This window comes from Rhinopithecus bieti, unplaced genomic scaffold (assembly GCF_001698545.2).
Source record: "Rhinopithecus bieti isolate Rb0 unplaced genomic scaffold, ASM169854v2 scaffold_12640, whole genome shotgun sequence".
Lineage (NCBI taxonomy): Eukaryota > Metazoa > Chordata > Mammalia > Primates > Cercopithecidae > Rhinopithecus > Rhinopithecus bieti.
In genome coordinates, this window is record NW_016807406.1 from 100,703 (window position 1) to 113,295 (window position 12,593).

General features: G+C 37.7%; 1 protein-coding gene across 7 annotated transcripts in view; it reads right to left on the minus strand.

Moving 5' to 3' along the window:
* Positions 1-12,593, minus strand: part of CNTN4 (contactin 4) — a 1,016,652-nt gene that overhangs the window by 31,368 nt on the left and 972,691 nt on the right. For all 7 annotated transcript variants that reach the window (XM_017881656.1, XM_017881655.1, XM_017881658.1 and 4 more), the window contains one exon: positions 1,637-1,812. In XM_017881656.1, the coding sequence (XP_017737145.1) occupies positions 1,637-1,812 (176 nt within the window). The remainder of the gene's footprint in view (positions 1-1,636; positions 1,813-12,593) is intronic.

Consider the following 12,593-nt stretch of genomic DNA (forward strand, 5'->3'; position numbering starts at 1 on the left):
CCGGATCTCAGCTCACTGCAAGCTCCGCCTCCCGGGTTCACGCCATTCTCCTGCCTCAGCCTCCCGAGTAGCTGGGACTACAGGCGCCTGCCACCTCGCCCGGCTAGTTTTTTGTAGTTTTAGTAGAGACAGGGTTTCACTGTGTTAGCCAGGATGGTCTTGATCTCCTGACCTTGTGATCTGCCCGTCTCGGCCTCCCAAAGTGCTGGGATTACAGGCTTGAGCCACCGCACCCGGCCAAATGTTCTCGATTTATACTTTCCTGTTATTACAATCAATGTTACCCTTCCTTCAGTTGATACCACCATTAAAGTTTATCAATTCTTCTTTTGTGGTAGACATTGGGCTATGTACTTTCCTAGACCTCAAGATATTCAATATCTCCAATGTCTTTGTGAAGTAGTTAATATTTCTCTCACTTAGCCAAAGTTATTAAGCTGAACCATGTGAAAGAGGTCCAGAATGGTTTACTTTGGCAATTTCATATAGCCTTTCTCAACCAGGGTCCCAAGAGATAATCCCTAGTGAACCCAGGCATCCACTGATGTAACGAATTAACTTCTTTCCTGTGCCATCTAAAGTTGTACCAATCAGATACCACTCTCGGCACAGAATTGAGACAACAGTCATTGAAATTGTTTTTGGCGTTCTGTGACTCAACTGCAAAAACTGTTTGATAAAGGTAGTAAGAATGTAATGAACAGGGCTAGTACTGTAGTTGGGTGGAAAATATGCTCTCACTATATCATATGGATGACTTTAGGCCACTAATTCTCAACATAAAGGGGGTGGACAGATTTTTATGGCAGCCTAGAAAATGGGGAGGGCTCTTCAAGTCAGGGCCCCATTTTTATATTCTGCTATGTTTTGCTTGGACTCCTTCATAACAATGGCAGCCAGAGTCAATCTTTATTGTCAATGGGACCATAGAGCTGTGTTAGAGCAGAAAAAATTTTTTTGACAATGATTGTCATAGACATAAATTGTTTCCAGATTTAACCTCTTCTTGTTATGTGTTCAATGATAATACACAGTTATGGAAAGTAAGGCATTTTGAAAATCCAATCATTTTGAATTCAAATTACCTGGAGATAGTAAATAACCCAATCAGACTTTCAAATTCAAGAAAGAAAACCCTAAATTCACAATGATGAGCCTTCTACAAGGTCAAAGGGAGTTTAATTAGCAGCCTAAAAGCAGAAGGAATCTATCTTTAAGCTATTTTCTTAATCAGATTCTAGGGTATATGATATGATATGTGACATAGAGTTTGAGATTTGAAGTTTTAAGCAGAGTTCCACAATTCAGTAGCTATGAGGCCAAGGCAAGTCATCCAATGTCTGTGACCTTAGTTTCTAAGCCATACACAGGAATGAATAATTAACCTGTAGGATTGGTGCCACTTAGAGAGCAGTCCTGCCATACAGGGTTGTTCAATGAGTGATGCCACATTTATTGTGCAAAAAGGAGCGGGAATTAACCAAGAGTTTCTTGCCATAAGATTACTTGAACAAAATTCTAAAATAGTAACTTTAAATATATTGTTAACTTGGTCCAAACAAGTTAGTCTGAGTCAGTTTCGAGAAGTTCATTTGCACACTGTGTTTCCTGTGGATAGTTTGATATTAATACTTACCCCTCCAACTCTTTCAAAGTGGTCCCCATCTCTGTCAAAGTCTATCAGGTGTCCATTAAATGACCAAGTAAACACGATGTCTAGTGAGTGATCATGCGTCACCTGGCACGGCAAAACAATGCTTTCTCCAACAGTGACATCCATACTGGAAGGGGGTACCATTACCCTTGTTGGGTCTGGAGAGTTAAAATAGAACAAACAATAACAACAACAAAGTCTGTGAGCTTCTGTGGAAATAAAATGTAGACTCCAAGAGCAGGATGAAATACTAAGTAATTTTGCTTTATTTTTTCTGAGGCTATGACCAGCAAACTTCAGTCATCTGGGAAGCTCAGACTCAGGCCAGGAGGTCATTTTTAATATGAAAAGATGAAAACACTCATTATGTGAACTTTCTCAGAGCAACAGAACTCAGCCAGGGAGCATGGAGGTGAGATCTCTAAAGATGCTCATGGAAGGGCTTACTTTCTGGCAGCCTGCTCTGAATTGCCTCTTTGAAAAGATTTTCATCTCTCTCCAGTTTCACTAGAAAGCTACATTTCAGCTGAGTGCAAACAGGAAAAATCCATGTTGACTTGAAGTTTGTTGGGCTCTTTTTTTCTATTGTAAAAGTAATAAATGTTTTATCACAGGGAATTTCCTAAATTAAAAGAAAATTAAAAGAAGGAATGGAAAAACAAATCCTATCTGGATAAAACATCTATTTTCGTGGTGGTATAATTTCCCCCAGTCTTTTCGGTTCATAGTTTTTTAGTTGTTTTGTTTTACACCATTAAAAACATGAGACACATACAATTTTCCTTTCTCTCCTCAATATTATATCAGCATGTTTATTCCTTTGTCAACATATTTTTATAATCTGCCTTAAGCTTATAGTTTTACCAATTTTGAAACTAGTTGGCATTTTAGCAAATTTTATTAGACATTTTTCTAATATTTATAATTAGAAATCTTAAATAATGCTGCAATGAACATCATTGACAAAATGATACAGGTATATTACTTTTTAAAAATCAGGACCATCAATTAGCTTTAAAATTCACCCTTTACATTATAGTTAAAACTGGGAATAGAATGGGCTTGCTTAGCTGAGACAGCTTATGAACTCTAAAACTACATTCACATCCATAGTTTCTTATTTTTGTGCAACATGATTTCATAAATGGTGTCAGAGAGTACACACGTGAGAAGCAGTTTGGATTCAATGTAAAGGCCATATGCATGCCTAAAGAATAAAATTCTGAATTAGGCCATATTCCAGGAATTTCTATATATTAAACCAAATCAAGCCAATCAAACAATTACAAAGAAGACAAACCAAAACCAAACCAAATAATGAAAGAACAACGACTAATCCTCTCCCATAGTCATGGGATTGCATTTCAGGCTGTGAGGTATATAAGTATTTATCCAGGGGACCTCTTGGATTAAAATATCAGCTGGGAATTTTGAAATCATATCTGATAGGAGAATTTTTGTGAGTCTTACTTACTGATAACCCACGCTAACATTTCCTCTTTAAAGAGAGTATTTAAAACATTTTTTCTATCCTTTTATTCAACTACAGAAAGAAAATCTCTCAGATAGTTAGAAAAGGGAAATCTCTGTCCTAAATAGGTTATAATCTAGTAGTGGGATATACTTTTGCTGTTTTCTAAAAATAGGAAAAGATCATGATAAATAGATTAATGTGCTTTCAGTCACTGTTAAATGAGTGATGTCCATGAAATGGGAAGTGAACAACAGGTACTGTCAGCAAAGAGGTAATGGGGTAGAAAACCTCTGATTTGAAAACCTGAGGCTTTGAGGGCTACATAATAAAAATCTGCTATGTTGATTCACTTACCATCGGGAATAGATAGTGATTAAGTTTTTTATTTTATTTTATTTTAAATGAGGAAAAGAGGTAAGCACAAATATTCTAAGCAAACATCAAGGAATAGCCCCATTTTGACTTAATATGTCATTTGATGTTTTTTAATTTACATTTTCCGCAAGCAAAAAATGAAGACTGAAACAGATCCCCGGATAAAATAATATATCTCTATGGGTTTTATTTCATAAAGATGCTGCCTAATTCTACTTTAAATAGCTGCCCACTGATTCTGCAATTTAGATTTTCATTTTAATTCATTTATTTGTTGATTTATCCACCAAGCATGGATTGTGTTTACAAGGATAACAGATGTAACAGAGGCTGAGGGAATAAGAACATTCATAATAACTGAGTCCCTTAGCACTGTTAGGCACTTTACATGAATTATTTCATTTATTCCTAATAAATAGGTACTATTATCATCCCTGTTTAACCCATGAGCAGACTGGTGTCTAAGAGTCATTAAGATATTGTCTATTGTGCGATTCTGCCTTTCTTTTCACTGAAAACATGATATGCACATGCAAATCATGCAGAGAATAAGTCTAAGGGCATAATATAGCAATTTGCACTCTTGATTATGTGTAGTCAACTGAAGATATTCAAATGCAGAAGGAATTTAAAGAATTTCTGCCATGGGGTACAGATGGTTGCAGAGGGTTTCACTGCATGAGTAATGAAGTTACTGCCTTAGGTAACAAGCAGTGATGATTTCATGCCTAACATGCTGGCTGTAGCTCTAAGCCTACACATCAAACTTGAGTGCGGAGTCAAAAGTCCAGTCTCCAGTCCCCAAAATTGTCTTGTCTCCCTATCTCCTGACAACTTCTGGGCAAGAAGCAAGGAGGTGCACATACCCCAAAGCCTAGAGCCGTGTGAAATTCTGGCTCACGTTTCTGAATGACATTTCTCTCCTAAAGAAACGTTCACCTCTTTATGCACATGTAGGGATCTGGGACAGATTTTTATTATTGGTAAATTTAGCTGTCTTTTAACCAAGGACCAGAGAAGTTCCCTGAATCAAGGATTATGTTGGTACAGTTGTTGTGCTGACAGCTGCTGATTCATTAACTCAGCACTTGTCCCCGATTCATGTGCTGAGCCCTGAAGTAGCAAGAATCAATGCAACGTCATGTACTGTACACATACCAGAGAGGTCTCCTAGGGACAAGAAAAGATTAAACTAAAGAGGTTCAAAAATCTCATTAGCGACTTGGTTTTCTCAAAGTGTATGTTTGCTCTCTTGTTTTCTGTGTTGTGAATTTTGATGCTTTTTACTTGATTAATTTCCTAAAATTTGAATACAAACCCTGTATACAAACAGATGGCTTCCTGCAAAACAAACTGTCTCCTCTCCTTTGGTTTTAATTCATCAAGATCAGGAAGAACCTATATTTATGACTTCTGTTCTGAAGAGTCACTTCAGCTATTGTTCTGTGCATAGAAATCTCAAAGGCAATTAGAACTCAAGATGTGAACTGATGGCTGGATTTGGATGTAATCAAATAGCAACAATAAATAGGACCAACAACATGCCTAAACTTTCCTACTTGTGGTTGGTTCATACTGTGTAGAATGATAAATTCTGAACTCCAGAGGACCGATGCTTAAAAATATATATATTTACCAAGTGCTTAATTCTCCTAGAGTAAAAATGAAAAATTCTTTTACTTTCTACGGTGTTTTCTGTAATGTACAAATGACAAAAGGTAAACTAAGTGCTTTGTTTTAAGGATTATAACCATGAGGAATAGTTAATTATTAACCATTATTTTTAATAATATTGACTAATCAGTTAATAATCAGATCCACGATTAGATGTATAAATCACAACACTTACCTAAGCCTTATTACATTTTCACTTTCACTGTGGGTGGAAAAACTTTCTGATTTATAGCTTTTGTTACCTCTAAAAAGAAGTGTTTTGGGGTCCATTGGATAAGAATTCTATTTTTAAAACACTGCACTGTTTTATGTTTTTTATTTTTTGACAGGGTCTTGTTCTATTGCCCAAGCTGGAGTGCAACAGCATGATCAAAGCTCACCATAACTTCAAATTCTTGGGCTCAAGCAATCCTCCCATCAAGGTAGGACTACAGGCATGCAACACCACGTCCGGCTATGCTATGCTATTGTATTCTATTGTATTCTATTGTATTCTATTCTATTCTATTGTTGAGATGAGGTCTCATTCTCTCCCTGTGGTTGCAGTGCAGAGGCACAATCTTGGCTCACTGCAACCTCCCTATCTCAGGTTCAAACGATCCTCCCACCTCAGCCTCCTGAGTAGCTGAGACCACAGGTGCACACCACCATGCCCAGCTAATTCCATTTTTTGTTTTGTATTCTTGGTAGAGACAGGGTTTTTGCCATGTTGCCCCGGCTGGTCTCAAGCTCCTGAGTTCAGGCAATCTGCCTGCCTCAGCCTCCCAAAATGCTGGGATTACAGGCATGAGCCACTGGTGCCTGGCTAATGTTTTATTATTTTGTAGACACAGGGTCTTGCTATGCTGCTCAGGTCAGTCTCAAATTCCTGGCCTCAAGAGATCCTCTGGCCTTGGCCTCCCAAAATGCTGGGATTACAGGCGTGAGCCACCATACCTGGCTGATAGTTCTTATTATCTCCAAAAATAAGTGATTTTGGGTCCACAGGATAAGAATTCCATTTCAATGTTGCTTTCCTGATATCCTACCAGTTCTTCTATTTTTGTTTATAATTTCTTTATCTTTCATTTTCAGTGCCAAGATATTCACTTGTGCCTATCAGGATAGTATTTAATGTGTGTTTTAGTCATCTTCATTCGTGGAAGGAGACACATCTCTTTTGTTAACAAATGTTTTGACTGCAATGGTTTTGATGATGCCTTTCAGTAGGATTGTATCTTTTTTCCTTAAATTAGTTTTTATAGGGAGAATTTAAAAGTGGGATTCTTCAAAGGGCTGGAGCTAGTCAAAGAGCAGACAGCAAGCTCACCTCAAATGAAACAAGGGGACTGGTCAGATAATTATTTTTAATAATATTTAAATGCCACAGCAAAGACTACTGATTAATGACGACAATAATCCTGAGATAGCATCTCTAGGGATGAATTTCAACATTCTATAGTTGGTACCCTCTTTTCAATAAAAATCAATGCAAGATAAACTGTATCAATTTTGCATAAAACACACATCTAAAAGGCATACCCTAAACATTAGATGAGAATCAAGATTCACAGTGATTTCAAGCGGGACCAACCTTTTCACCTAGGCAAACTTTAATAGGGATAAAGGCAAAAAACTACACTTACAAAATCGGCTACTAGGCACATACTGGGGGATTGGCAGCTCACATGGATAAGACCTGAGCATTTCAGTGTGCATGGAGTCCGTGCAGCTGGTAAAGAAAGGGAATGCAATCTTAGGTTGCATTAATAACACATGATGTTCCAATTTAGGGAGGTGTTAATCTGGTTATATTTTGCATTAGTCAGACCACAGCTTATGAGGAACCTGTTTTAGATTCATTGATACATTAGTATACCTGGGTTAGTGAAAGATCTAATAATTCCATTAACAGCTAAAATAACTGAAAGTATTTGGCATGAGAAAGGTAAATTAGGAGAGACATGACAGTAGTTCTCAAATATGTGAAGGGCTTATAGGCAGAAGATAAGCTAAGGTTATTTTGCGTTGCCCCAAAGTAGAAAGCAAAGAGTAAATACAAACAGGCATATTTTGGCTCTGTGGAACGAAGAACTTTCTACTAATTTGACCTTTCCAACAGGGAAACAGGCTGCCACAGAAGAATATGAATCTCCATTTCTGGAGGTATTCAGGTGGAGGTGGGCGCCCTCAGAGACGGGATGCCAGGTTCTGCTAATGGCCAGCCAGGCTGGAAAAAGCCTACTGTCTTGAAGAGCCCATGAATCCGAGCCACCTCCCCTCATGCCCTTCCTGTTCACTGGTGATCCTGTCACTGGTGATCCTGTCCTTTCATGAAGCTCATCGGAATTAACTGTTCTTTTTTCTTCAGCATTAAGCTAGTGCCCTGTTGTGCAAAATCGTTTGTCTTTTTTACACGTGTCCTGCTTCTCCCCCTGTAACTGATCAGCTTTCTGGCAGTCAGGGACTAGATCTTACACTTTTATAAGTCCCTGGTGCCTAGTACTGTTCCTACTCATGAGAGTTGGTTAAAGATAAGTTATGGAAGATCTGTGAGTGGCCCTGTTGGAGACTGATGAAAATAAGGCCTTGAATCTTGAAGTACTGTAAATCAGGAGGCTATATTAAGTTCTTATTATTTACCCTGACTTATGTTGAATATGGAATTTTAAAAAGGAACCACCTGAAGGTTAACTCAGCACTCACCAGGCAAGCACTGGCCCTTCATCTGGGTTTATTACTGAATTTGCTTATAAGGCCACATTTTGTACTTTTTTCTTGGTTTTAAAAAATAATTTATTTTGAAATAATTTCAAATATACAGAAAGTTTGTCAGAAAAGTACAAAGAACTCTTTCACCTTCATATAGACTCCTCAGTAGGTAATATTTTACTGTATTTGCTTATTTTCTTCTCCCCCATATACATATGTGTGTGTGTGTGTGTGTGTATACACACACACACCCCTTTTCCCTACCATATACACACAAATACACACACACACACACATATATACATATATACACACATATATATATGGTGTTTGCCTGGCTTCTCCATCTTATTCTTACCATTTATACCCTTGTAAATAATGAGTATTTTGGCTGGCTGCAGTGGCTCATGCCTGTAATCCCATTCCAGCACTTTGGGAGGCAGAGGTAGGCAGATCACTTGAGGCCAGGAGTTCCAGACCAGCCTGGCCAACATGGTCAAATCCTGCCTTTACTAAAAAAAATTACAAAAATTAGTTGGGTGTGGTGCACTGTAGTCACAGCTACTCAGGAGGCTGAGGCAAGAGAATTGCTTGAACTCAGGAGGTGGAGGTTGCAGTGTCGCCCCACTGCACTCTAGCCTGGGCAACAGAGTGAGATTCTGTCTCAAAAAGAATAATAAACTAAAATAAATAATAAATAATGAGTACTTTGTGGGGAGGTATTCCAAGATTACACCAGTACCTGATGGTCATCAAACTTGTACCTGCCAGCCTTGTAATCCATTGAAGACTCCTGCCTGAATTAATGACTTTTATGATGGTTGTCAAATGGTGATTCTCCATTGCTATCTTTCCTTCTACATATATCAGCTGACGTTCTACTCCAAGGAAGAGTGTTCCCCTCTCCCCCATTTATTTATATACTTACTTACATTAGGATAAATTCATGGCTTATTTTGACAGGTGGTAATACATTTACTAACATTATTTACACTGACGCTCAAATTGTTCCCATTTTGGCCAATAGGAGTCCTTTTAAGTTGGGCTCTTTGTATGTTTTACATTTTATTATTATTCATTAAGTGTTTCTTTACTTTCTGGTCCAGTAAGGTTCACGTTATACTTTTTTCCTGCAATAGTCCTAGAGTCAGTCATTTTGTCAGGGAGCTCCGGTTCTTTTTTAGTGGAGGATGGCTTTGAGAAATCAAGAGGTGGACACCCAATGTGCTTATTGTTACTGAGGGTCATTGATCCTAGGCCCTCTCAGCAACAGAGCTGGGAAATATCCGTGTGTATACATGTATAATACCTACACATCTATAAATATTTCTATATCTTATCCTGAAAACATTTCCTAATTTGCTTAATCAACTTACATTTTGTTTAGTATAACCAATCTGTCAACCCTGCCAGGTGTCTCCTCTGCCCACCATCTCTATACTCACCCACAACCATGTCTCCAAACAGCTCTCCAACCCATCTCACCATTCTGCATCCTCACTCACTGTGATTACTCTTCTGTGCCAGACAGGAAAGGGAAGGTTGCTCAGATTGCTTTAGTACTTAAAATGTAAATATTTAAAATGAATACTCCACAGAACAATAAAATAAAAAAGATGGCGAATGCTAATTCTAGAGCATATGCCATTTAAAATTAAAGTTTTATGCTACTTATAAAAGAAGAATGAGTAAAGCAAATATATCAGTTCCCTAAAATTTAAACACTGTGTTTTTGCATTTCATACCAGGGAGAAAATCTGAATTAATACTTTCATAAAATACCTATTGCCAGGAGCAAGGCATTACTTAAAATTATATTTAGTTTTTAGAGAATAATTCATCCTTAAATGGGAGAAACATTGATTAATTTTATAATTACTATTCTCTGCTGGGTCATTAGGATCTACATTTTGAAGCAGCTGTCAAAACAAACAAATGAAAACACAGTTTCCAGTTTGTTCTATTCCTCCTGAGTTACTTTGCAGAAACAGATCCATTCTGTCAGGAAGGTAAGGAAGGAAGCAGGAAATGATGGATGGGGTGGGTGAGGTTATCCTTGAGAAATCTACATATACTTAGCTAAAAGTCCTTTTCAGGTGGTTCCATTATTGCTACTTTTGAAGTACCATTTGTTCTATTTGCTGATCGAGTACCATTTGTTCTATTTGCTGATCGTCGCTTATGGTGGCAGACTTCCTCAAGATCTTTGTAATTTTGGTTTGGGAGTTCATCTTACAACTGAAGTTTTTTCTTCCTCATGAGCACCCACTTCTCCCTGTTGTGTGGTTGTAAAGGCCTGTTATGTGAAAAATTTGGGGTTTGCACATCACGGCACAGCAAAATAAAGGGCATTGCACCCTACATTGTACAGGTCTGGCTCTTTTTTTGGGGTGGCCTTGCTGACCATTCTGGCCACAGGTAAATGTCCTTTAAAGGTCTCCAATCTGGGTAGAAATTTTTGTCTGCCCTAGGTTCCTGGAAGGGAGCTCAGCTCCAAGTCCTGATTTTAGGGATAAGCTTTAACTGCCGAAATAGCCTGATGAAATAAAATCTGTTCAGGTTATCATCATTCACATAATATCAGACATCTATATATTTGGTTTGTTCCTAAGTATCTCATTTGCTTATAATTTTGCTCTTTGGAAAATTCTTTACACATTTGATCTCTTTTAGACACATTTACTTTTCACTAACATTTGTTTTCCATTGAGGAACTATGCCTGTGAATTAGGAATTTTTACAATTTTAAAACATAGGCTAATTCTCTCAATAGCACCCTTATTTATCTTACCTCTCTTTTGTTAACATAATTAAATATGTTTTAAGAAGAAGGGAAGAGGAACCAATTGGAAAAAGAACAGTAAGTGTATTTTGGCTGAAGACAAGTAAATCTTCCCTTTTAGATGGCAGAAAAAACACAGCACTAGCATAGGGTACTTTCACAAGTCAAGGTTTTCAATCGATTCGTACCAAGAAGCACTGCCACGTAGTATTGTGACCTGGTTCTTGGAACAACGTGTGCAACTTGACAAATGGCATCATAAGAAAACACAAGGCAAATTTTGACCCCAGTTGGCATGAGCACAAACTGGAGCCTTCTGTAAAGCAATTTACAAATCGCCCCTGAGCGGAATGCTTACCGATCTATTTTCAAGGACTGGGGGAAAATCACAAAGCAGAGCTGTTTAATAAGCTTGACTGCCACAAATGGAAACTGCTATGCACAAGCCAATTGAGGGTGGCCAAGTATAGGTACTTGGGAAACAAGCAGCCAAGTGGTAATCAAAGTTATTAGATTTGCCTGGTCAAAATGTGTAGCATAAAGAACCTATTTCATTATGAAGACTGTTCTAATGATGCTCAAATGCTCTTGGTTGCCTCCCAAGTCTCTAACTTGGTTACAACTATTAATAAGGAGATTTTTGTTTGTTTGTTTTTAATAAGCAAGATATAATCTGTCTTAAAGTCATTCATGGTCAACTTGTTTGTTTTAATCTTTACCCATCACCAGGGAAAGCAAACCTCCTGGGTTTGGATTTGTGCCATATTTCAGTAGCAGGGTTTCTCATCTGGGATGTCTTTCTAAATGCAAATAATTTTCTGCAGGTGCCTAACCTTCCATTATGAATAAGAATATCTCCTCAAGCAAAATAGCAAGTAATAACAGAAGAGGAAAGGGGGAAATATGTTAAATTTGCCCTCTCACATTTTCTTTTTGAAGCTTTCTTTATGATTTGAAAGAAATGACAATCTAAAAGGACGAGGAAAAGACTATTCTCAATGACAAATTAAATACATTGTATCTTTGAATCAAGGTATAATTAAAATCACTCTATGGAGTGCCTTTGACTATGATGGAATATAAAAAAGAATCATAAATGGGAACCACAGATATCTTTTACCCACAGAGAAACATTTTCATCAAATAATAATTAGAATGCTTTCTATTTATTTCAGCGACTGTACATAAGTAACTCTCTCTTATGACTCACAGAGCAAAATAGTCCCCCCAAAATCCCATTAGTGTCAGTGAAATACAGTAAATGTCATCATAGTCAATGCATAAGAATGGCATAATAAGATCTTTGCTGATTAAAGGAATATTATTGCATCTGCTGGGCATTGGGCTGCATCTACTGATACAAAGTAAGCGAATATTTACTTAAACTATAAAAGAAAGGAAATGTGCACCTTGAGGCAAGGACAACGAATTCCAAAGACAATGCCTTCCATTGCGATTACATGCAAAGGAACAACGAAGTGCCCATTCACACACAGTGCAATGTGAGGAAGAATTAATATTCTGGACAGTAGATGGTGCTGAAACCTCAGCAGAAGGAGAGTGTCCCTCTTTTTCTGTTTAACCTGCTCCTGTTAGCAATTTTCCACATGTTTTCAGATTCCTCTGCTTAAGGACTGCATCTTGGGAAAGAAGCAGTAATTCGCATATTCTAAAGCAGTACTTCTTTGTTTGCTTATAGGTTTGAGATGAGGTCACGGAGGAGCATATGAAGCTTAAAATAGAAGGTATTAATATCTTGATAGACAATATTAGCTACCCTGTCTTTATTTGATGTTGGTAGGGTTGGTTTATAATGCTTTCCGCAAAACAAAACCTTAAACAATCCTCCCTCCCCCACCCCCAATAGTCTGGTCCATCACTGACTAGCTTGTTTGAGGGCTTGTCTGTAATTCTAAGTCAACTTTTTCCTGAAACCCTTCAGA